The sequence below is a fragment of the Anolis sagrei genome, chromosome 4 (assembly GCF_037176765.1).
Source record: "Anolis sagrei isolate rAnoSag1 chromosome 4, rAnoSag1.mat, whole genome shotgun sequence".
Taxonomy (NCBI): Eukaryota; Metazoa; Chordata; class Lepidosauria; order Squamata; family Dactyloidae; genus Anolis; species Anolis sagrei.
Window position 1 is genome coordinate 238592919 of NC_090024.1, and position 26706 is coordinate 238619624.

Below are 26706 nucleotides of genomic sequence, written 5' to 3' on the forward strand. Positions count from 1 at the left end.
TGGGAGGTATTAGGTGGCCCTGATTGTTTCATCTCTGGAAACAAGAGTTCTTTGTCCCACCCCAAACATTCCACAGATATATAAACCTCACTTGCCTAGTTTCCAGCAGACCTCACAACCTCTGAGGATGCCTGCCATAGATGTGGGCGAAACGTCAGGAGAGAATGCTTCTGGAACATGGCCATACAGCCTGGAAAAACTCACAGCAACTCAGTGATTCTGGTCATGAAAGCCTTAAACAACATGATTGTTGTTGTTGTTTATTAATATATCTTATGTTTATTAATATAATTATAATTTTATTTTTACTGTTTTATGTTTTTATTGATTTGATCTGAATTGGTTTTAATACTAATGATGTTTAATACTGTTTTAATATTTGGATATTTTAAATTGTCATGCTTTCAGTGTTTGACACTTTTAGTCTCCTTATGGAGCTAAAAAGCGGGATATAAATAAACATAATGATAATAATAATAATAAATTGTGATATTTATAACCAATAAAGATTAAATAGCACTATTATTTATTCTATTAATAAATTAATATTAAATACAGTTTCTACTTATATGGTATGGAACACATTTATTCTGTTTTTTAACTTGGGATACCATTTTATTTATCATATTAGTAAATTAACATTAAATACCTTTATTATTTATTATATTTATTAATTAATATTACGTATGTTTGTTATTTGACCTTGAAGGAGCTGGGGGTGGTGACGGCCGACAGGGAGCTCTGGCGTGGACTGGTCCATGAAGTCACAAAGAGTCGGAAACGACTGAACGAATGAACTTCAACGTTTGTTATTTATTTTATTTATTTTTACATATTAAATAGTGGGCTGCCAAGTGGAGAAGTCAATCCCAGGCTCTCATTAGAAGGCAAAATGACTAAAGCAAAGCTTGGAAAAAAACATCCTTAAATGGAATGACTCTTTGGGAAAGATCCTAATTCTGGATTAAAGCCCTTTCACTTAAATATTGTGTTTTCCTAGCTTTCAAGGGAGTTGTCTTTTACTGTCCTGGGAAAGGAATGTGAACATCTGTATCTTTGTCTTAAAAGTATACTTTCTGTGTGCCTTCTTGCCCTAAACTGAATAAGTGTTTCTTTGTTCCTTATCCAGGCTCACATTCCAGAAATTTGCTTCGATCTCCTTGTGTATGTACACACAAACACACACACACACTGTGCACTTTCTATTCTCTAGTGCAGTGTGTCTCAACCTGGATATTGGGATCCCTGGGGTGGTCGCGAAGGGGTTTCAGAAGGGTTGCCAAAGACCATTAGAAAACACATATTTTTGATGGTCTTGGAAACCCTTTTGGCAGAGAAAGCTGAAGATCTATCCGCTTATCCTTCTCTTCCTTTTTGGAAACAGACAGTGAATCCTCCCACTAAAAGCCCTCCTCTACTGTGATTGACTGGTCTCTCAGCCAAGGGGAGGGCTGTTTCTGAGACTCAAAGCGGGGAGGGGAGAGCAGGCATGCTTGGCGCATGACTGCATGGTACACATGAGTGGGCGAGGGAGAGCATGCGAGGCTGGAGGGAGGTTTGTGGCAGCAAGTCCCTTCAAGGTATGGGGGTTCTGTGTGGGAAGTTTCACTCAATTCTATCATTGGTGACATACAGAATGCTCTTTGATTGTAGGTGAACTATAAATCCCAGAAACTACAACTCAAATGTCAAGGTCTATTTCCCCCAAACTCCATCAGAGTTCACATCTGGGCATATTGAGTATCCGTGCCAAGTTTGGTCCAGATCCATCATTGTTTGAGTCCACAGTGCTCTCTGGATGTAGGTGAACTACAACTCCCAAACTCAAGGTCATTGCCCACCAAACCCTTCCAGTGTTTTCTGTTGGTCATGATGATGCCAAGATCGCCCCAGACCCCTGCTTTCCAGCTGATCAGACCAGCTGCAGGGAGTTCCACAGTTCCTGGGTGCCCCGTTCGGCCAATGCTAATGGGACTCTTTGCAGACTTGAGCTCTCTCCTTTTGCTTCTTTCCCCAGCCCAAACATTGTAACATTACCCTAAATAAAGACTCATTGAATTGTAACGTTCACCTCTTCATAGTGATACATTGTGTCCTCTTCCTGACTCACTAAGCTAAAATGCATGAATTCACCTTTTTCTGGGCTGCTGGCAGCCGCTGGCCCGCCTGGGATGCCTTCCAGGTGTCCCAGGGAGGCAGAATCTGCGCTTCTTCAAACTGCGGATATGGAAACCCCTCGGGCCCCTGTTTCCGCGAGTTGACGGATCGACTCCATTTTGGTGCCATAATTTTCCTAGCTAAATTCTAACATCTGCTATCTCGCTTTTTGCATTCCGGGCTCCTGCGCTTGGGGAATAACCTTAATCTTTTTATTTTTAAGAATATAATTTAAAAGGAAAACAGCTGATTGTCAAACTGAGCCTTCTTGCTGCTGCGCTGCTCCCACCATTGCTGTTTCTTCATGGGTCACCCCATGAGGCTGTCAGGGACTGGATCTAACACCTGGTTCCAGCCCTTGGAAGGAGTTATAGTTCTCCAAGGACTTAAGGACAAGCTTCAGCCTCAGCAATGGAGGACTTCATATCTTGACTCAGTGGAATCACCAGACCTCTCCTTATAATTTTTGAACCTTTTTGCCCCACGTCGACTTTTTCTTCCTCTAAGGACATGCCTTCATCAATGAATTTCCCAATAGACTATGGACATATATTGAGCCAGGATCGAGGCTCTTATCAATGTCTCGGGGGGGGGGGGAATAGGTGGGTATATATTTCCTGTATTATGATTTCTATATTTTTGTATTTCCCCCTGTGTATCTGACCTTTTCTTGGCCCTTTTGGCCCATTCCCCTTTATTGAAAAATGTATAAAAATATAAGGAAGCCACCCTTCCCTGATCTTGGAAAGAAGGAAATTACCAGTTGAAAAACCCTTATCAAAAGCATGATTGCATGGACAATAACAACGGATTGCAATCTCTGGGCTCGGAGTTTTGGCCCCCAGAGGAAGTGACCGTTTGGCAACATTGATTATATCTCAATGGGACAGAGGGAGGCCTTTGGAAAGCCGGACCTCGTCCCGATCTGTCACACATTCAATCTCTCTCACCGAAACATTCACCAAAGTTTACCCCATTGTTCCTACGTCTCAGAATGGAAGAAAATCCGGATTATGGCAGTTTCGCCAAACATCAATGTTTATTGCAGCCACTCAAAGGACAATAGTAAGGCTGGCTCGTAGGCCTTCAGGACTCGTCAGTCATTTGGACATTCCTTAATCTCCATAATCCATACAAGAATGCATTATTTTCCCTTGTCCCGCCTCCCTCTCTCCTGATTCGCTGAGGTGCCAAAGCGGCAGAAGCTCAATAATTGGCTCAGGTGCTCGTGAGGCGGCCAATCCTCCTACCAGCTGTAGAGGTACCAGCCAATCACTATCAAGCCGGGTGGAGGGGGGGGGGAGCAGGAAATTCAAACTTGATGACTCTGTTTCTGTATAAAAATGGCCTTTATTTGTGTACATGCATGCTTAGCTTGGCAAAATATTGCAGCTTTGCATCCTTCCCAACTGGATCGCAATAAAATCATCTCGGTGGCGCTTCCTTCAACTTTGGTGAGATTTTTTTTGGGAACTTAGGGAAAAAATATTTTAAATTTGCGGCTTCTCTTGCTCATCACTGTAGCGAGCCCTTTTTGGTGGGTCCGCAGGGTCTCTCCTTCAGGGCCAGACCCTTTTAAATTCGTCCTCGACTTCAATTAGAGTTCTGTGTGCCAAGTTTGGTTCAATTCTAGTCCTAGCCCCTAGTCACTGTTACTGTTGTCGAGCAATTGAATGTTTGCCATGTATGTGTACTGTGCTCCACCCTGAGTCCCGTATGGGGTGAGAAGGGCGGAATATAAATAAAGTGTTGTTGTTGTTGTTGTTATTATTATTATCATTATTAATGCGAAGCCTCCAAGTCACACTCTCCTCCCTGTTCAGGTCTTGCAAACTTCCTTTATAGAATCAACCCACTTGCAATATGCTGTGATTCCTAAAAGTCAGCATATGTTTCTCAAAAACAAGTTATACCAGACTAATCTTATCTCTTTTCGAAAGAGTTACAAGCTTGGCAGATGCAGGTAATGCTGTGAATGGAGCATATCTTGATTTCAGCAAGGTCTTCAGCAAAGTCCCCCATGACCTTCTTGCATGCAAACAAGTCAAATGTCGGCTAGGAAATGCTACTGTTATGTGGATCTGTAATGGGTTAAGCGACTGAACCCAAAGGGTGATTCTCTCCAACGGTTCCTCTTCATCCTGGAAAGAAGTGACTATTTGAGTGCCATGAAGAGGGTTCGGTCCTGGACCCAGTTCTGTTCAACACCTTCATTAATGGCTTGGATGAAGATTTAGCAGGTGTACTTATCAAGTTTGCAGATGACACCAAATTGGGAGGGATAGCTAATACTCCAGAGGACAGGATCAGAATTCAAGATGACTTTAACAGATTAGGGAGCTGATTGGCCAAAAGTAACAAAATGTATTTCAACAAGGACAAATGTAATATGCTACATTTAGGCAGAAAAAAATGAAATGCAAAGATACAAAATGGGGGACGATGCCTGGCTTGACAACAGTCCATGTGAAAAGATCTCGGGAGTCTTTGTAGACTACAAGTTGAACATGAGCCAACAGTGTGATGCAGCAGCTAAAAAAGCCAATGGGATTTTGGGCTGCGCCAAAAGGAGTCTAGTGTCTAGATCGAGGGAAGTCATGGTGCATAAGGATGTCGGTAAAGTGCAACTCCCATTGTCCAAACCACACACACAAAACACCAGTTTTCAAAGTTGGCCATGTTGTATCTGTGTGCCATGTTTGGTCCAGATCCATCACCGTTTGGGTTCAGAGTACACTCTGGATGTGGGTGAACTCCAACTCCCAGCAGTCAAGGACCATTTCCCCCTAACACCTCCAGTATCATATGTTGGTAATATGAGGTCTGTGTGCCAAGTTTGGTCTCGATCCATTGTTGGCAGGAGTTACAGTGTACTATGGAAGTGGAAGCTATCTTGGAAAATACATACAAACAAACATAGGTAAAGGTAAAGGTAGTCCCCTGACATTAAGTCCAGTCATGTCTGACTCTGGGGTGTGGTGCTCATCTCCATTTCTAAGCCGAAGAGCCGGCGTTGTCCGTAGACACCTCCAAGGTCATGTGGCTGGCACGACTGCATGGAGCGCCGTTACCTTCCCGCCGGAGCGGTACCTATTGATCTACTCACATTTGCATGTTTTCGAACTGCTAGGTTGGCAGAAGCTAGGGCTGACAGCGGAAGCTCACGCCGCTCCCCGGAATCGAACCTGTGACCTTTCGATCAACAAGCTCAGCAGCTCAGTGCTTCAACCCACTGCGCCACCAGGGGCTCATCAAACAGACATAGATACATACAAACATACACTCACTCAATTTTATTCGATTGCAAGAGCTTTCCTTCCTTTTCTTTGTGCTTTGCTTCTCTCCGGACACAAGGTGGTGGTACTGATCCACTGATTTTCTCTGCCTAGGGCTGAACAAGCCTTTCTTCTGTGTGCATATTTATTATTATTTATTTACTTCATTTGTTGACCGCCGTTCTCAGCCCTAGGGCGACTCACGGCGGTGTAAAACATATAAAAACACAGTTTACAATAAAGCAATAGCACAACGAAATATCAACAACTATCAATAATACAACAATCAAATAATTACACTAAATCATCCGTGCCGTCTCTTCGTAGAATCATAAACCCATCTCGTAATCCATATTCCATTCCAGTCGTCATTACCAATTGTTTTAGCACTTAGTTAAACGCCTTCTCAAATAACCAAGTCTTTAGGCTCCTGTGTCTACAAGTTGTCTGTCATGGCAAACCCATGAATCTCATAGGGTTTTCCTAGGCAAGAATATTCAGAAATGATTTTCCAAGTTACTTCCTCTGTAATACAACTTCCACCTTCCCTGGCGGTCTCCCATCAAAGTACTAACCAGAGCTGACCCTGCTTAGCTTCCAATATCATAGGTCTCTGATGGCTTTGGCTTATTTATGCCCTAAAATTATTCTACTGATACAGATTTGTCTGGTCTTTTTATTAGAAACTAGGAAACCACATCAACAGCTCAATTTTTAAAACCAGTTCTGATTGAATTTGTTGTGCACCAGCTTGAGATACTTGGATATAGGATAGGTAAAGGTAAAGGCTTTCCCCTGACATTAAGTCCAGTCATGTCCGACCCTGGGGGGCTGATACACATCTCCATTTCTAAGCCGAAGAGCTGGCGTTGTCCATAGACACCTCCAAGGTCATGTGGCCAGCATGACTGCATGGAACGCTGTTGCCTTCCCGCCAGAGTGGTACCTATTGATCTACTCATATTTGCATGTTTTTGAACTGCTAGGTTGGCAGAAGCTGGGGCTGACAGCGGAAGCTCACGCCGCTCCCTGGATTCGAAACTGCAACCTTTCGGTCAACAAGCTCAGTAGCTCAGCGCTTCAACTCACTGCGCCACTGGATATATAGGATAGAATAGGAATATTTTGAGAAATAAATGAAACCAAAATAAATTGTGGAAATTAAAAATAATTACTGAGTTCTTGGGGGAAATTGTCTTATGATGTCACTTGGACATAAACAAAAGGGGAGTCAGACCAGCATTTCTGTTTTGGTGTGAACCATAGTTTACACCAACAACACCACAGTTTATTTTCACTGTGTTTCTTTCTGCAGTTGTGACCCAAATGCCACCTTCCCCGAAAAATCATGTATAGTTTTTTTAAAAAAAATCTTGTTTGTCAATACTCTTCTTGAATCATGATCCCCAAAACTGGACAGAGTGTTATTCCAAGTGAAGTCAAAGTGGGACTATGATTTGCCTGGATCTAAACCAGTGGTTCCCAGCTTTTTTTTGACCAGGCACCACTTGAACAGGAATCACTTTGACTAGGAACCACTCTCCAACATTAGTACCAAAAGGGTTACGAATCAGTTTTGGGTCAACTTTACTTTTAGTTTAGTTATTTGGGGTGCTGATTCAGAAAATTGCACTGGATAGACCACATCAGCTCTAGTTTTTGATACAGAACACATGCCATCCAGTAGTTGCCATCTGCTCACCCACAGAAAACCATACTTAATCATCTAGAGCTGATGTGGTAGTAGTAATCTTTCTTGGGTAATCAGCCTCTCCCCTCCCAACATCCCCATTGCCTTGGCACTATAAGAGGGTTTCACGAGACCAGTTGCTCTTGTTGCCACGTGGTTTTGAGGCAACGATATCATAAAGATGAGGCCATGGACCATATTTTCATTCTTGCGGACCACTAGTGGTCCACGATTGGGAACCACAGATCTAAAAAGTGTGCTTCTCTTGGTCAATGGTTGATTAGTGAGTCAACATGTAGAGAAGATCTCATACACTTGGTTATTACAATTTGTGTATATGTGTAAATTTCTTGCCTCCAGTTGGTAGTAAAACTGAATTACTGTGTTGCAAAATTATGCATGTCTAAGAAGTATGTCACCAACAGGCAATGTTTGGAAAGCTCTATCCATGACATATAGAAGTTCAAGTCTCCATTCTCCAGAGATGCTCACTCTCTCTTTACCCAGAGATAACAAGGGTTTGTTTTTGTGTTTTTTTGTCATATCAGGAGCAAGTCGCTTCTGGTGTGAGAGAATTGGCCGTCTGCAAGGATGTTGCCCAGGGGACGCCTGGATGATTTGATGTTTTTATCATCCTTGTGGGAGGCTTCTCTCATGTCCCCTCATGAAGAGCTGGAGCTGATAGAGGGAGCTCATCCGTCTCTCCCTGGATTCGAACCTGCGACCTGTCGGTCTTCAGTCCAAGGGTTATTTTTTGGATAAAATGAGCAATCATCATATACACTCCCTTGAGTTATTTCGAGGGACGCGTGGATATAGAAATGATTTATGTGTCCCCCAGTTTATTTACTTTCAAAGCAATGCAACCAGCACTCTTGATCCATCTCAACAAATTGGTTGTGGTATTTTCCAGCTGAATCAGGAGCAGATCTTTTGTAAGGGTGATCGAGCTCAGTACCAATTTTTGTTGCTGTGAAAATCTTTTCAACTATTCGTTAGGATTCCATCAAAGTTCAGAAGAATGTAGTGGAGCAGTAGATGATAGAAAAACCCCACTCTGACCCAGTGTGCATCTACACTGTAGAATTATTGCAGTTCGGGCACCACTTGAACTGGCGTGGTTCAATGTTACAGAATCCTGGGACTTGTAGTTTGATGACATACCAGCAGAGAAGGCTAAGGACCTTTAAAAACAGTTAAAGTGATGTCGAAGACTTTCATGGCTGGAATCACTGGGTTGTTGTAGGTTTTTTCGGGCTGTATGGCCATAGTCTAGAGGCATTCTCTCCTGATGTTTCACCTGCATCTATGGCAAGCATCCTCAGAGGTAGTGACCTCACTACCTCTGAGGATGCTTGCCATAGATGCAGGCGAAATGTCAGGAGAGAATGCCTCTAGACCATGGCCATACAGCCCAAAAAACCTACAACAACCCAGTTAAAGTGGTGACAAGCTGCATTAATTCTACAGTGTAGATGCACCTCCAGTGAGTCATTGCTTTATTCTGCATCACTTCTGTCCAAAGCAGGATCTGTATTAAGGTCTCAGGAGATCTTATTATTGCAGAATGAACCCCTGTTCATGATTATTGCCTCCTGGTCTTTCTCAAGGGTTGCAAATCCCTCTTTGACTCAAAACGTTCCAAGAAACATGGATGGGGTTTGTACAGGGCTCTGTCTTGAAGACAGAATAATATCAGCACAAAAACATTTACGTCCTTCCCTCCACATTTGCTGGGATTAGGGTCATAGGACCCCTCTGAAAGTGCAAATAAAGCAATGTTTTTAATCAGAGGGAACACCTCTTTAGGAATCTGTTGGAAAGAGAATTTGAATCAAATCCGCAAAAGTCAAACCCACAAATGTGGAGGGATGGTAATAAAGAAACTGCTTTTCTCTTGGGGAATGGCTGTCCATTGCCAATAAATCAAAAAGACTAATCAATTCAACCGGCAGAGTAGAGTAAAGTTGCTTTTGCATACTATAAGCCCATGCACCCTGAATCCCAACATACGCGTATAATTCAGTATCTTACCCCAGATTATCTGCTTTGAATTGAATTGTATGGAAGTGTTGATGGGACCTCAGGGCTTCAGGGGTGAGCACTTCATACCTCCCACTGTCCCAAGTAATGTTCTGTCATGGGAGTTGTAGTTTTACCAGGCTTTCAGTCTTCTCTTCCAAAGAGTCTTAGTGCCTCATCAAACTACAATTCCATAACATCGAGCCATGACAGTTAAACTGGTGCCAAACTGCATTAATTCTATTTTTTGTGTGTGTCAGGAGCGACTTGAGGAACTGCAAGTAGTTTCTGGTATGAGAGAATTGGCCATCTGCAAGGACGTTGCCCAGGGGACACCCGGATGTTTGATGTTTTACAATCCTTGTGGGAGGCTTCTCTCATGTCCGTGCATGGGGAGTTGGAGCTTACAGAGCGAGCTCAACCCGTTCTCCCCAGATTCAAACCACTGACCTACTGGTCAGCAGTCCTGCTGATACAATGAAGAACACGGCTTTGGTTGCTACTTTCACACTTGTGTTCTCTAGCTACTGAGATACTGAAGCATATTATTTCTGACTCTACTATGGATTGCAATGCTTGGCTATATTGACCAGCAGTATAGATCATCACCAATATCAAATCCTCAGACTCAACTGAGTTTTGATCATTTATCTTCACCAATGAGCTGCCTCCCAGTTATTTGAACATGGAGGTTGTTAAGCTCCCCTATGCAGCAAACTTTCTCAAGACTTCCCCAAATTCAGACTGCATTTGAAGGCCATCTCAGGTTGTCATTTCAAGAGAAGTAAAAGAATTTATTGTCCAGGCAGTGGCCAGGCTAGTTGGGGGATTCTGGGAGTTGTAGTCCCTCAAGCTAACATTACAAAGCTGTGCTGTCCCCACCTGCCCCGAAGCGCACTACTGTCACCAGTCAGTAATTTTCGTAAGCTAAAATGCATTGTTTACCATTTTCACTCAACCAGTGTTTGGTGGGTTGTACATCAATGCAACACTGAACCCACTTTGGGTGTCAGTCTGAAGTTTACAGGAGCTAACCAATGTGTTGAGGCTATTTTTGGAAAGAGAGGCTCAACTGTTTGACTGGTGTACTTAAACAAAGTTCAGACTAACTGAGCATGGATTTGCCAATCACTTAAATTGACTTCAGGGCACCCAACCTCTAGGAAACAACAAAATCGACCAGCCTTCCCCAATTTGGCATGCTTCAGATATGCCAAACTGCAATTCCCATCATCCCCAGGGAACACGATTGGTGTCGTAGTGTCACATATCTGCAGAGCACATGTTGGAAAAGGCTCAAATATATAACAACAGCCAAAAAAAAAAAACCAGACAAGCACTCAGAGCAAGTATTCCAAACCCCTCTCTCTTTTTCATTTTTTTCTGTCTTTTTGTCTCTCCCTTTCTTATGTCTTCCGAATCCCAACTCCTTGGCCTCAGCTATAACTTCCAGGGCATCTGGAAATCGCGGGGCCTAAGGGGGGCCCAATGGCTGGCCTCCACATTCCTCAGGTGCTTCTTGGCTAGAAACACGGCCATTTGCTGTTTCTCTCTGCAGGTGATGTACTTCCCGACCCGCCATGGGAAATGGGTTCCATGCTTATGGCTGGCTTTGTAAGCCCACAGTTTCTTGATGCACCAGTTGTCGTTGATCTTGTAGCGCCGGTAGATGGCCTCCTCTTGCTTGGGGTTGGCGGCCCGGAGCCAGTCGTGGACAGCTTCCACCCCTTCTTGGGACATGACGTCCGGGTAGCGGTGCTCCAGCAGCTGGATCAGGAGAGCGTTGGCCCTGTTGCACCGGAGATTGGCAATCTGGTCTTCCAAGCCGAACGGACAGGTGGTGATGACCTCGTCCTTGGTTCTGCGGATCAGCAGCACAGGCCCCTGGTACCTGCAGAGCTGTTCTCCCACATTGAGGTTGAAATGCTCCTTCACCGTCCGCACCACCAGCTTCTTCCAGCTCTTGGGCATCACATTCAAAGCCAAGGGGAGCAAGTCATCAAAAGTGGCATCTAGGATCAAAGCTCCCAACGATGGGTAGGACATGGCAGCCCAGGTGGCGGAGTAGCCTCCAAGGGACCATCCATAAACAATAATGTCTTGGATCCTAAAACCTAGGCGTTGGAGGGCATAACGGATTACGACGTCCACCGCGTTGGCATCATTCTCTGGGTAGGGCTTGCCCGTACTTCCAGCGAAACCAGGGTGGTTCCATCCCAACACGGAGTATCCGGTTTTTAACAGTGTGAAAAGGCAACCCCATTGATAAAAGCTGACGTTCCCCTCGCAACACACAACTAACCACTTCCCGCGTTCTTCCACTTGCCCCTTCTGCTTGGTCCTCCTGTCTATGAACATAGTGTCAATCTTGTTTCCATCCCGAGCCACCAGTTTGGCCCGTTTGCCATTATAGTCTCGTAAGAGGCAAGCTTGACCTTTGGCCAAGATGGGTAACAGAGCTTGGTTCAGGATGAACACCGAACCCGGGTACAGCAGCCAGCGGCCTAAAGAATGCGCCATGATGTAACTGGCGAAGCGGCTGGGCATCTGTTTGATGCTGCTAATGAAGCCCCATCCGGAGTTCCCCTCTCTATATTGTCCTGTGGAGAAGGCCGACGCCAGTGGACATGTCCCTGGCGCAGCTTTGACCAGGATCTGGCGACCATGGCTTTTCCCATTGCTGATCGCACGGTTAGTCGAATCATTGAAGATCCCGGCCTCGTCCCAACGGAAGTCCACCGGCCAGTTACCGAATTCAACGTTGTAACTGGCCATAAAATAGGTTTTAAATATCTGGGCAAGAGCTTTTGGGAAGCAGAAGACACACATGGAGAGATGCGATGGTTATTCTCTGCATAAATTAATTTTTTTTACAAAAGAGGCAGGGGGAAGAGGAACAGTAGCCCCACACCAGATATTTTCTGAACTCTCCAGGGCAGGTTCGTTTTTGGTTTTGTTTTTTTCTTGTACCCCTTTATTTCATAGCGGCATGATGCTGGCTTTGGAACTCAGACCACTGGGCTCTGGCCATGGTGAGCCGCTACCTTGAATGCTCACCTTGTGACAGTTAGCTCCTCAAAGGAAGCGTAACAGTCAGTTAGTGAGGTCAGCATCCTTTGTGAGCATTCCTTCTACAATAGAAGGCAGCTGAGCCAACCAATCAGTAGGGCGTTCTGATGGGCACCATGGAAGCATGAAAGGAAACACTCTGAAGTCTAGAACAGCATTCCAACATCTGTGTCTCTGGAAGAGGCATGGTCAAACTTTGCCTCTCCAGGTGTTTTGGACTCCAACTCTCACAATTCCTAACAGCCGATAGGCTGTTAGGAATTGTGGGAGTTGGAGTCCAAAACACCTGGAGGGCTGAAGCTTGCCCAAGCCTGCTCTGGAGAGAGATGTGGACTTTGCATCTTGGGTGCAACTTTGACTGGCTTTGTTGGACAGGTATAACCTGACCACATTAGTTTAGGCACTGCAACCATCCCAGTTAGACTACTGTAAAGCAGTATATGTGGGACTGCCCTTGAAGACAAATTTGAAGTTTTGGAATGGGTCCTCAAAATAGCATTAGCTAAAATCTTGGATGGGGTAAATCTTCACTCATGTAGTTAAGTGATAGCTGTTCTATCCCACACTTCTGCTGAATACTCTGTGCAACCAAAGGTATATTTGGACATGTTTCCTTCTTCAGCGTGGTCACTGTAAAAATTGTACATATGGTACTTTTTTCTGCACTTGTGCAGTAAGAAATACCATATGTGCGAATTTGACAGATAATCACTCAAAGAAACACAGTTACAGGTAAGCAACCATTCTGTTTCCACACTCCCAGCCAATTAAATGATATGTCCAATGTGCTGGTAAATAGTGGTGCACTATCCCAGAACACTCAACTGCATTTGCAACTTACAGAACCTTGCTCATGCAACTGTAAACTCAATATGATCATTATGACATGGCTAAAAAAACACATAGAGAACAAGGGTTCCCTGCAATACAAAAGACAAAAGGTCCCTAAGACCCAAAATAAACCAGTTATATAATTGCAATAATGTATATTATATCTTTGCTTAAGTACTATAACATTCAGTGTATTGTCATCTAGTACGATATATATTACACAACAATTCTAACAGTGGTTTGTACAGCTGTTTTGAAAGTTCTTTTGAAAATCAGATTTATCAATAACAACATAAAGTTTGTAAGTCTTTTTACAACTCTCTTGATCCAGAACTTCTTAATGTAGTTACAAGGTTGATTCCTAAAGTTGAATATGTCAGTTTGTATTTAGCTAAAGTTTGTCCACAGCAACATACAGTTTATCCATCCTTTTTCAGAACCCACAATCCCCAACTGGTCTTCTTCATGCAACTGTAAACTCAATATGAACATTATGACATGGCTAAAATAACACGACCACATGTGTAAAGTAATGTATGCATGAGTAACGCTCAGGAAATGCCCAGGACCTGCTTTTGTTGCCTTCTGCACATGCCTTGCCATTGAGTTAGTGCCCTTCTGTCTGTTTTTGTTAACCTCCATTCAAATCATTGCTTTCTCTTTATCCAGTTTTGACATTTTCCTCCCTTATTCCCTTTTGTGCTTTTTCACTGGCCCATGCACATTTTCAGCATTGCATATGGCAATATTGGCATGTACATTGATGACCAGTGACTTTAGACAGTCAACCCAAGTGGGATTTACAGGAGCCACTCTGTGTCTATGAGAGCTATCCAAGGTGCTGAAACTTATTCACTATTTTCAAGGACAGGGTTCAGAATCTCTGATAACTTCGTAAAGTTTCCAATCATCCTTTTCAAACCTAGCATAGAATTACTGAATCAGATTAATGCACCCACTGCCTACCCTGGAAATACACTAACAAGAACAACAGACAAAAGTATGTGTTCTGCAAGATCTGGACATGAAGACAAGATACACGTCTTCACCAGTGTATTTGTGCTATTGTATGAGAGGAATGGAGTGAGTTTGGGGAGAGATGGGGGATGCACTGTTCCTCTTCAGGTTTGAAGCAGCATCCAGGGAGTTGGAGGCCATGTCTCCCCTGACCTACTGATTTTCAATTGGATGCACATAGGTGCATTCAGGCTGCCCTTGCGCACTCACAGGAGAAAGCATCCTTCTTTGCTAGGTGCATGAGTGCAGCCATGGTTGGCCACACTGTACAATCAAGCCAAGAATATGGTGATGTATCTGCCAACAGCCTGGCTGCTGTCACACAAGGAGTAATGGGGTTTGCAGGAAGAGGTACAGAATAGCTCCTTATGCAATGTCCAAACTCCCATGAGAGGAGGCTGTTAGTTCCTCACTACTATTAGACACATTGCACAAAAGATTGAATAGTGAGTGACCATGTAGATAAAACAATGATTCAATGGGAATGGTCTTGCTGCGAGTAATGATTGTATTGAGGCCTGAGACCATCTGGAATCGCTTCTGAATCTGGTGACAGCTCTTTATAGGGAATGACCATGTAGATCAGGAGTCCTCAAACTAAGGCCCGGGGGCCGGATACGGCCCTCCAAGGTCATTTACCCGGCCCTCGCTCAGGGTCAACCTAAGTCTGAAATGACTTAAAAGCACACAACAACAACAATCCTAACTCATCAGCTAAAAGTAGGCCCACACTTACCACTAAAATACTAATAAGTTTATATTTGTTAAAATTGTTTTTCATTTTAATTATAGTATTGCTTTTAAAGTGCTTTTTGCACTACAAATAAGATATGTACAGTGACCATTGGAATTCATTCATTTTTTTTCAAATTATAATCCAGCCCTCCAACAGTTTGAGGGGCCATGACCTGGCCCTCTGTTTAAAATGTTTGAGGACCCCTGATGTAGATAAACCCCACTGATTCAATGGGAATCACTGCATAATAGTTGCACTCCGTTTTGGGGGGAAAGAGAAGTGCGACTATTGTGCGATGACAACTATTATTTTGTGGATGCAACTATTACATTATGAAAAAGGGCCCATTTTAGGGTCTTATTTCACCATGTAATAAAAGTCAATCTGACGGCACCCGCCTCCTTTCCCTTTTGGTGCTGTGAGGCTTGCTCAGTGCCAAAACAGCAGTCGCACTGTTATTCACTTGCCCAGGCTAGTGAACTAAGAGTGCGACCATTATGCAGGGGATGGCAAAACTCGGTTTTTGGTATTCCCCAAAGGGGGTGGTGACTGTTATACAAATACAGCATCTAACTCCATTGCTGAAATGGTTCCACTGGCTATTAGTCTGTTTCCTGCCACAATTCAAAGTGCTGGTTGTGACTGATAACATTCTGTATGGCTTAGTATCTGAAATCTCCCATATAAGTCTTTCAGTCTTAGAGGTCTTCTCAGTTGTTCCTTCCTCCCAGGCCTACCTGGTGAGGGCCTAAGAGGCAAGACCTCCTTGGTGGCTGCTCCCAAGATATGGAGCTTCCTCCCAAAGGTCCTTTCTCTGCTCTCTTTTCTCTAGAAACTCTCCATCTCTTAATTGGTTGTAACAGGAATAACTTTGGATATGTTTACAGCCATTTTAAATTAAGTATTTGTTTGGACTTTTTTAAAAAAATAATTAATATATTATTAGTGTTTGGTTATATATTTGTACTGTAAACATCCTTGAAAATGTCTTCCTCCCCTCCTCTTCCTCTTTTTCACAGAATCATAGAATCATAGAATCATAGAGTTGGAAGAGACCTCATGGGCCATCCAGTCCAACCCCCTGCCAAGAAGCAGGAATATTGCATTCAAATCACCCCTGACAGATGGCCATCCAGCCTCTGTTTAAAAGCCTCCAAAGAAGGAGCCTCCACCACACTCCGGGGCAGAGAGTTCCACTGCTGAACGGCTCTCACAGTCAGGAAGTTCTTCCTCATGTTCAGATGGAATCTCCTCTCTTGTAGTTTGAAGCCATTGTTCCGCGTCCTAGTCTGCAAGGAAGCAGAAAACGAGCTTGCTCCCTCCTCCCTGTGGCTTCCTCTCACATATTTATATTTCCTTCTCTTCCTCTTCTTTTTAGTCTTCCCATAAACCCTGGCACCTTCACAAACAGATGCACAACCAAAGCACACCCTAGTTTTTATTTCTCTCTTTTTCCATCTGCAATTAAACCACCAACCTTCCCAGCCTGACTAGAGCTTCCAGGGCAAGTCAAATAGCTCTGATGGCAAATTACTTCCGTGGGTCGCCTCCACGTTCTTCAGGTGCTTCTTGGCCAAAAACAAAGCCAGCTCCTGCTTCTGGCTGGACATCAGGTCTTCCCCCACTTTCCATGGGAAGGAGCAATCAGATCCAAGGCTGGCTTTGTAGTTCTCAAGCACCTGGAAGCACCATTTCTCATCAACCTTATAGAAGTGGCGATAGATGAGGGTTTCCACAGGAAAGCTGTCGGCTGACAACCAAAAGTACACAGCCTCCTCTTCCCCATCGATGATATTGGGATAGCGGGAATGCAATAGCTGCAAGAGCAGATTGTTTGCCCGGTTGGTCCTGGCGACGGGGAGGGAGGTCTTTGGGTCGAACTCAGTGCTGGTGACTTCATCCAAGGTCCTCCGGATCAGCAGCACCGGACCTTGGTACTGGCGCAGCATTTCGGCCACGTTGAGGTTGAAATGCTCTATCACCGTCCGCCACACCAAGCCCCTCAAGTTCTCCCCCAACACCTTCATGGCCAAAGGGATCAAGCTGTCGAAGGGGGCATCCAACACCAAACCACCCAGCTCTGGGTAAGCCATGGCTGCCCACGTGGCGGTGTAGCACCCCAAGGAGTAGCCATAGATGACAATGTCTGGCAGCATGAAGTGCAGACGGCATACGGCATACTGGAGAACAACGTCCATGGCGTTGATGTCTTGCTGCGGGTAGGGCTTCCCCGTGCTTCTTGCAAAACCAGGGTGGTTCCATCCTAGGATGGAGTAGCCAGCCTTCAGAGGCGTGAAGGTGCAGCCCACTTCATAGAAACTGCCATTGCCTTCGCAACATATGACCAACCTCATCCCCCGGTTTTCTGGCGTTTTCTTCCTCCTCCTGTCCACAAACATGGTGTCGATCTCGTTACCGTCGCGAGCAATTAGTTTGGCCCGTTTCCCATGGAAATCCTCCATCAGATGCCTCCGACCGTGCACCAGTAAAGATAGCGACACTTTATTCAGAAGGCACACAGAGCCCGGGTAAAGCAGGCAGCGGCCGACGGAGTGAGCTAGCACATATCTGGCACATTTGCTGGAGTTGCGCCGCATGGCTTGGAAGATGCTAGAGTTTCTACTTTTTGTGTCTTCACTTAGTAAGGCTGAATTTACTTTGTAACTAGGGACGGTGGTGCTACTGCTGAAATATGCACTGAGAGTGCTTTTGCTGCTCTCGGGGTCAACCCAACGATACTCCACCGGCCATTTCTTGAATACACGGCTGTCCTTGATCATTAAGAATCCTCTGATTTTGAAGCACATGGGAAAGACCTTTGGTGGTAGACCCACAAGTCAATGGGATTGATTAAAGGAAGAGAGGAAAAAGAGGAAGATGGGGAGCTGATGTGGGAAGGAGGCTGAGAGCAACATTCCATGAATGTTGGAGCCAGAAATGGAGGCAGAGCAGTGCCAGAACTCCTTGAGGTTGACTACTTTCCTGCTATCCTTTGCTGAGGTTGGAAAGCTGGTTTCTGGCAAAGGTCTATCAAGTGCTTCCTGCCTCAGTCCTCACCAGCCAACCAATCAAGGCAAGGGTAATAATAAGCCACCCTTTGTGAGCAATGATACTACTCAAGGCTTGGTTGAGAAGGCACTAGGCTGCTATGGGGACCTCAAAGTGTAAATGCAGTTTGTAGTCCATTCACTCCATATGGAGAGAGTGAAGTCGAAATTTAAAAGCTATGGACCTAAATTAGGGAGGGTCCTGCTTGGTGACTTACTTCCTACTACTACTTAGGCAATCCCTTGTTGTCTGAGTAAGATTCTCCCCCAAGGTCGGTGTACTGGAGGTGGATATGTAGGTGACTGTGGAGCCCTATTCTTGACCTGCATGTTCTCCCGCAGTGAGGACATAGGTTTCCAGGTGGAAGGTGGTCCTGTTAGACCCCTTGCTATTTTGGCTCGGAGTTTCGGTCTGGACTGCTACCAATATGCGGATGATACCCAACTCCTTCTGCGCTTGGAGCCTGGAGCAACATCAATTCCAGACAATTTAACCCTATGTCTGGAGGCTCTGTCGAACTGGCTACGTGCTAGCAGACTGAAGCTGAACTCAGCGAAGACTGAGATTCTCTGGCATGGCCGCCCGGCAGGTCTGACTCATCCGTTGCCCACCTTCGATGGTGCCGCCCTATCTCCATCGACCACTGTTAAGAGCTTAGGTGTCATCCTGGATTCGTAGCTGACAATGGAAGCTCAGGTCGCTGCTGCCAGTAAACAGGCCTTTTTCCATCTACGACAAGCGAGGCAATTGGCACCCTACCTATCTGACGAGGCTCTGGCAACTGTCATCCATGCCACGGTCACATCTAGGCTGGACTATTGCAATGCCCTGTATGTTGACCTTTCGATGTCTACGACCCGAAAGCACCGTATGCGGCAGCCAGGTTACTCACAAGAATGCCCATGAAATGCCATATAACACCAGTGCTGCAACATTTACATTGGCTTCCAACTGAGTACCGTGACCTGTATAAGATGCTAGTTCTGACCTTTAAAATTCTTTATGGCCAGGGTCCATTGTATCTTAGGGACCGCCTCTCCTTCTCCCATCATCGGAGGCCGCAAAGACCACCACAACGTGACTTACTCTATATACCGGGTCCTAGAGAAGTGCACTTGGAAAGGACCAGACGCAGGGCTTTTTCTATTTCTGCCCCGGCCTTATGGAATTCCTTGCCACCCTACTTGAGAGCCATGCGTGACTTAGGGCCTTTTACTCTCGCACTTAAGACCTGACTTTTTACTAGAGCTTTCGATCTCTGTTAATTTTTTAATTCTGTATGTATGTATTTTATCTTTTACAATTTAGCTGTAAATTGCCTAGAGCATTCTCGGATGGGGGGCGATTAATAAGTTATTAAATATGATGATGATGATGATGATGATGATGATGATGATGATAGTTGGGGTTGGCTTGACACACCTTCGTCTTGGCACATTTATCTTTTTCACCCTCCATTTGTGCCTCTCCAAATTCTACAGCACTGCTGGTCACAGCTGACCTCCAGTTGGAGCACTCAAGGGCCAGGGCTTCCCAGTTCTCAGTGTCTATGCCAGAGTTTTTAAGGTTGGCTTTGAGCCCATCTTTAAATCTCTTTTCCTGCCCACCAACATTCCGTTTTCCATTCTTGAGTTCGGAGTAGAGCATCTGCTTTAGGAGACGGTGGTCGGGCATCCGGACAATGTGGCCGGTCCAGCGGAGTTGATGGCGGAGGACCATTGCTTCAGTGCTGGTGGTCTTTGCTTCTTCCAGCATGCTGACTTTTGTCCGCTTGTCTTCCCAAGAGATTTGCAGGATTTTCCAGAGGCAGCGCTGATGGAATTGTTCCAGGAGTTGTATGTGACGTCTGTAGATAGTCCACGTTTCACAGGCGTATAGTAGAGTTGGGAGGACAATAGTTTTATAAACAAGCACCTTGGTATCCCTATGGATGTCCTGGTCCTCATACACTCTGTGCTTCATTCGGAAAAATAGCCTGGTGATCTACACCAACAGCCAATCGAATAGAGAGAGACCAACCAGGGTGAAGACAAGGAAAGGGTTTGCCTTTGAAAGGGTTTGGCTGCTGCTGGTCCATTACAGGTTGTCAACAACTTCATATAAAAGGGAAGGACACCACTTAATTTCATTCTGGCTTAATGTCCTTGAAAACTATCAATCTTTTGGGATGGGGGGCACTGTGTTTGACAACAAGAGGGCAAAATCTTACCCTTCTCAGTAGGCTAAGGCAAAAGCAAATTGCTGCAACCTCTCCTAATGTGTTTCTTCTTGCTCATAACAGTATTCCCTCATGGATCGGTCAACCCCATGGATAGTCAAGGGCAGGTTTGACAACAAAATGATGGTTATGACCCACAGATAAGTCGAGGTTCATCTGCGGAGGGGAGAAAGCACCAGTGCGACTGAAGGGGCCAGCTGTCCCTGGCTGCAGCCACCAATTTCCCACCCAGGCATCCAAAAAAGATTTGAAGTGAAACCATAATGGAGATGGCAGAAAAGGGTCCTGCTTCTTTAAGGTTCTCCTGGGATGCTCTTGCTTTTCATTACTCTTCTCAGATAGATAGATAGATAGATAGATAGATAGATAGATAGATAGTAGGTAATGTACAGAATTGAGTTGAGCATAAGATACAGTAGAAGTTGGCCATAAAATCACAGTGGAGGACCTAAACATTGGCCCATGGATGAGTTGACTTAGATTTTGGGGCTGATTGTTTAACTTAAATTTCTAGATTTATCCATGAGTACAGGCACTTGTCAAGTTGTGAACAACATAAGTTCTATAGGTTTGTTCCTGAGTTGAATTTTTTTTATGTAATTTGGAACAGGAATTTTTTTAAAGTGTAACTCCAACCATATATATATATATATATATATATATATATATATATACGCTTTGGGTTTAGGATTAAGACGCCTGTGGTGTTTGTTTTGATCCCTGTGGCCCTGTTCAGAAGATTTCACCTCGCTTTCTGTCCCTGTGATAATTGGATTTTGAAAAAAATTGCTTGTTTCGGAAGCAAGGATTGGGGATAAAGCTTTAATGGAGACCCCTTTCCCCCGTACTACCCCTTTCAGCAATGAAAGGGGTATTATTAAACATGAAAATGTAACTGTAACCAAAACTCCCTGGCTCAGCTAGCTCCCCGGGTGTGGCCCAACCAATCAGCTCCACGCATCTTATTTTGCAGTTGCCTGTTTTTTGTCAAAAGATATTTAGCCGCCTGTGCTCCTTCAATTTTTATCAGTTTTATACTATTTTGTCCTCATGATGTGGACAAAGTTGAAGTACTTTGGCCACATCATGAGACAGCAAAGCCTGGAGAAGACAATGATGCTGGGGAAAGTGGAAGGCAAAAGGAAGAGGGGCCGACCAAGGACAAGATGGATGGACGGCATCCTTGAAGTGACTGGACTGACCTTGAAGGAGCTGGGGGTGGTGACGGCCGACAGGGAGCTCTGGCGTGGGCTGGTCCATGAGGTCACAAAGAGTCAGAGACAACTGAACGAATGAACAACAACATACTATTTTATGCAATGTTTTTGATACAAAATAAATAAATTTTGCAGTTTACACACACACTAACTGATTTCTTACATGTCCTAACACACTTGCCCCACATTTCTCATGTGAGATGTTGGAGGATATGCCAGCAAGGCATTTCTAATGAGTTGGGTTTAAACCAGGCATGAGCAAATTTCCACCCTCCAAGTGCTTTGGACTTCAACTGCCACAATGCTTTTAGGAATTGTGGGATTTGAAGTCCAAAACACCTGGAAGGCCAAAGTTTGCCCATGCCAGGTTTAAACAGACAAACCCCTGCTTATCTCATCAGTGCAGCTTTGGCCTTTGGCAGGAAGGGAAGTGATCCCAGCTGGTGGAGGAAGCGGGTCTCCTTTCTCAGACCTCTGCGCTCCCACACCTTCCATGTCATTTGACCACAAAGGTTTCACTTTCCTTTCCGACACCGGATCTTTCTAAATAAAGCTCCAGCAAAACCATAGCCTTACAGCAGGAGACAGACAGATGAACCAGAGGCAGAAATGCATCGTCCTCTTTCAAGGCAATATGGAAAAGATGGTTGCTACCAGTGAAGAATGGAGCCATTATACCTTGTGACATGCATGAGGACTGATGCCTCCTTCCCTTGCCAAATTGGGAATTCAAAAGAATTACATAATTTTATTCTTATGTAGCACCGGGATTGTGGCGCAGCTAGCTGAGTGTCAGGTGCATTAAGATCACTCTGACCAAAAAGGTCATGAGTTCGAAGCCAGCCTGGGTTGGAGTGGGTTTCCAACCAATTGTGTGTAGCCTGTTGTCGACCTTTGCAACCCGAAAGACAGTTGCATCTGTCAAGTAGGAAAATAAGGTACCACCTTAACATGTGGGGAGGCTAAATTAACTGATTTATGAGGCCATAAAGAAGACTCCAGCAAAGCATTCCAGAGGGGAAGCATGCGGGGAATGCGGAAGTGCTTCATCAGCGTCGCAGATGGCCGATGAAAGCGACAGCTCCCTGGCGGCCAGAAAAAGTTAAATAGCCTCTGTGTATGTCTGTATATGTTTGTATGTCAAACATTGGCATTGAATGTTTGCCATATATGTGTACATTGTAATCCGCCCTGAGTCCCCTGCGGGGTGAGAAGGGCGGAATATAAAAGCTGTAAATAAAATAAATAAATAGTAAACGGCAAACATTACACAATTCCTTGAATAGCAATTTACAACAGGCTACAATAGCAATAAAAAGAATGGAAGCAAATAAATCACAGTCTGCCTGTTCCTTCTTCCAGGAGCATGGTTTACGTTGCCTTTTAGCTGCATGGGATAGCATTCCTTTGCATTTCCCCAGGGTTGCTATAGACCCAGCAGCACCCTAGAAGTTGAACAGTATCAGAGGCTGGAAATCCAGCCTGCAGGCCCTCTGCAGTTATTGGTTTAGAAAGTATCTCTTTGGGTTTGGAGTCTTCCCCTTTTCCTGGGGTTGAGATCTCCATTTTGGAATCTCCCTTGCCTCCTTCAGTAGAGAAAAGAACCTCAGATGTGCTGTTGGTCAGGCAGGGAGCTCTGAAAAACCCATTGGGAGTACTATTGAGTTATTAAGAAAGGCAATTGAGATAGAGAAGCTTATTGAGTTATAGAGAGAGAGAGATTAAGATATTGAGATAGTAATTGAGTTATTGAGAAATAGAGAGAAATAGTTACTGAGTACTATTGAGCATTGCTTCATCTCCCAAACTGACCTCCTGCTTAGATAGGGAAAGACCTGTTCTTTCTAACCATAGCAGCTCAGGGTTAGGGTGAAATATCTCAGGATTTTTTCTACCATTTGGAGAAAGTTTACCTCAGTAATTGAAGAAAAAGGGAAAGAAAGAACTGATGAACCAACCTGGACACAGCATATTATTTGAGAACACAGAAATGCTGGACCACTCCCACAACCACCATGTCAGACTACACAGAGAAGCCATTGAAAGCCACAAGCATGTGGACAATTTCAACAGAAAGGAAGAAACCATGAAAATGAACAAAATCTGGCTACCAGTATTAAAAAAAAAACTCAAAAATTACAACAGCAAAACTACAGAGAATAAACAATCAGGCACATCAAATCACCTCTCAACAAAAGTTTCCCCAGGCACTTCCAAGCCATTAAATGCTAATCAAGGTGGTCAGTTGAAACATTCACATCTAGCTCCAGCAGACAAGAGTCCTTTGTCCCACCCTGATCATTCCACAGATATATAAACCCATTTTCCTAATTCCAACAGACCTCACTACCTCTGAGAATGCTTGCCATAGATGCAGGCGAAACGTCAGGAGAAAATGCCTCTAGAACATGGCCATATAGCCCAAAAAAACCTACAACAACCCAAAGAAAGAACTTCTCTATGGTTTCTCAAACTGACTGTTTGTGTTGTAACTTTATGAAGCTGTGCCAACTCTGCCAAGGACTTTGAAAATAAATATTTTGTTGATGTCCATATCTTGACTGGCATCAATTGCTGAAAGTATTGAGTTATTGATTCAAAGAAAGACCCCCAGCGGTTCACCCAGATAAAGAGAAAAGCACATCTTAGTTTTAATGTTATAGGGTCTGGGTGTGACGGCACACTGCCATCTATTCTTGGATCCTTAGCATATTTTTGCACATAATATGAAAATCAATTTTTCTAACCTAGAATCATAGAGTTGGAAGAGACCTCGGTAGGCTGTTAGGAATTATGGGAGTTCAAGTCCAAAACACCTGGAGGGCCAAAGTTTGCCCATGCCTGCTGTAAATGTGCCCGTAATTACAAGGGTATGATTAACAAGTCTTGAACGGAACCCCCTAAACCCACCTTAACATTCATCTGCTGTTAACATTTGCCCTCTTGACCACACTATGTCCCGATCTCCATCTGAGCAACGTTGGACGTTGTGCGCCCACTATCATGGGACAGCCCAGGCCAGCTTGCGGGATCTTAACCCTATTGGACTCAGTTCACCCTGACTCAATCTGAGACCATCTGCTGCTTAAGGGGAGAAATCTCCCACCCTGATGGCTAATCTTTGCTAATCTCTGCCAATTGGATATGTGCCCTCGTTCTTCCACTGGTTGCTGGCGAGCTTCAGCCGGAGGCATGGCACGTTTGCCCAGAAAGTGGAACAATGGCAGCCGGTTCCCCCAAAGGCATTGCCCTGGGACACAGAGGCAGGTACTGGGCCCAGCAGTCACTAACATGTGTTTTGGTAGCAATGATCCTTGGCAAGAAACGTAAACAATATGGGTATAGAAAGAATTCTACTTTTTTGATGTTTGGCTGGCAAAAGGAAATGTGTCCTTGTCTCATAGCTCTGAATGGGAGGAGCCGAGATGTCGTTCTGGGATGGAAACCAATGAGGTTTACACAGAGGAGGAAGCATAGAATCATAGAATCCTAGAGTTGGAAGAGAGCTTATGGGCCATCCAGTCCAACCCCCTGCCAGGAAAGTTGCATTCAAAGCACCCCTGACATCAGCCATCAGCCTCTATTTAAAAGCCTCCAACACACTCCGGGGCAGAGAGTTCTGCTGCTGAACAGCTCTCACAGTCAGGAAGTTCTTCCTAATGTAATATCTAGCTGGCTAGGAGAGTTATGGGAATTACTAACTCCAAAAAAGGGGAGTGTCATGGTTGGTCAATGTGACACTTCCAGATCGAAAAGGCTCTTTGCTCTGTGCCCTACAGCTCCTACACTAACATTTAAACCTAAAGTTTAAGGAAGATGAGCTTCCTTCTCACAGTTTTCAAAGTCATAATCATCTTTCCCCCCTTCTCCTTGTCCTCCTTTCTCTTCTCCTTCTCCGTCATTTCTTCCTCTTCCTCCTCCCCCTCCCCCTCATTAGGGCTTCTTTTCTTATGTCAGTAGAAAAAGGAAAAACAAGGAGGCGATAGGGCCTCTTCGAGGAGAAGATGGGGCAATGCTGACAGGGGATAGGGAAAAGGCAGAACTACTTAATGCCTTCTTTGCCTCCGTCTTCTCACAAAAAAAAAGTCATCACATTGAAACCAGGCAAGTTTCTGGAAAAGATTGTTAAGGAAGTGGTCTGCAAATACTTAGAAACAAATGCGGTCATCGCTAATAGTCAACATGGATTTATCAAAAACAAGTCATGCCAGACTCATCTGATCTCTTTCTTCGATAGAGTTACAAGCTGGGCAGATGCGGGGAATGCCGTGGATGGATCGTACCTGGATTTCAGGAAGGCCTTCGACAAGGTCCCCCATGACCTTCTGGCAAGGAAACCAGTCCAATGTGGGCTAGGCAAAACTACGGTGAGGTGGATCTGTAATTGGTTAAATGGGCGAACCCAGAGGGTGATTCTCACCAATGCTTCCTCTTCATCCTGGAAAGAAGTGACAAGTGGAGTGCCATCCGCAGGGTTCTGTCCTGGACCCGGTCCTGTTCAACATCTTTATTAATGACTTAGATGAAGGGTTAGAAGGCAGGATCATCAAGTTTGCAAACGGCACCAAATTGGGAGGGATAGCCAATACTCCAGAGGATAGGAGCAGGATTCAAAATGATCTTGACAGATTAGAGAGATGATTGGCCAAAACTAACAAAATGAAGTTCAACAGGGACAAATGCAAGATACTCCACTTAGGCAGAAAAAACGAAATGCAAAGATACAGAATGGGGGACGATGCCTGGCTCGAGAGCAGTACGTGTGAAAAAGATCTTGGGAGTCCTCATGGACAACAAGTTAAACATGAGCCAACAATGTGATGTGGCGGCAAAAAAAGCCAATGGGATTTTGGCCTGCATCAATAGGAGCCTAGTGTCTAGATCCAGGGAAGTAATGCTACCCCTCTATTCCGCTTTGGTTAGACCACACCTGGAATATTGTGTCCAATTCTGGGCACCACAATTCAAGAGAGATATTGACAAGCTGGAATGTGTCCAGAGGAGAGTGACTAAAATGATGAAGGGTCTGGAGAACAAGCCCTATGAGGAGCGGCTTAAGGAGCTGGGCATGTTTATCCTGAAGAAGAGAAGGCTGAGAGGAGATATGATAGCCATGCATAAATATGTGAGAGGAAGCCACGGGGAGGAGGGAGCAAGCTTGTTTTCTGCTTCCCTGGAGACTAGGACGCAAAACAAACTACAAGAAAGGAGATTCCATCTGAACATGAGGAAGAACTTCCTGACTGTGAGAGCCGTTCAGCAGTGGAACCCTCTGCCCCGGAGTGTGGTGGAGGCTCCTTTGGAAGCTTTTAAACAGAGGCTGGATGGCCATCTGTCAGGGGTGATTTGAATGCAATATTCCTGCTTCTTGGCAGAATGGGGTTTGAACTGGATGGCCCATGAGGTCCCTTCCAACTCTTTGATTC

General features: G+C 44.6%; 2 protein-coding genes across 2 annotated transcripts; both read right to left on the minus strand.

Moving 5' to 3' along the window:
- Positions 1–10584: 10584 nt before the first annotated feature.
- LOC132772568 (protein ABHD16B-like) lies at positions 10585–11973 on the minus strand. Its single transcript, XM_060771473.2, has one exon. The coding sequence runs from the start codon at positions 11971–11973 to the stop codon at positions 10585–10587; it is 1389 nt and encodes a 462-aa protein (XP_060627456.2).
- Positions 11974–16287: 4314 nt separating this feature from the next.
- On the minus strand, positions 16288–17604 carry LOC132772567 (protein ABHD16B-like). Its single transcript, XM_060771472.2, has one exon. The coding sequence runs from the start codon at positions 17602–17604 to the stop codon at positions 16288–16290; it is 1317 nt and encodes a 438-aa protein (XP_060627455.2).
- Positions 17605–26706: the final 9102 nt, after the last annotated feature.

Excerpts from the sequence above, each read along its gene's own strand:
- LOC132772568 (XM_060771473.2), bottom strand. The coding sequence starts at position 11,973 with ATGTGTGTCTTCTGCTTCCCAAAAGCTCTTGCCCAGATATTTAAAACC.
- LOC132772567 (XM_060771472.2), bottom strand. The coding sequence starts at position 17,604 with ATGTGCTTCAAAATCAGAGGATTCTTAATGATCAAGGACAGCCGTGTA.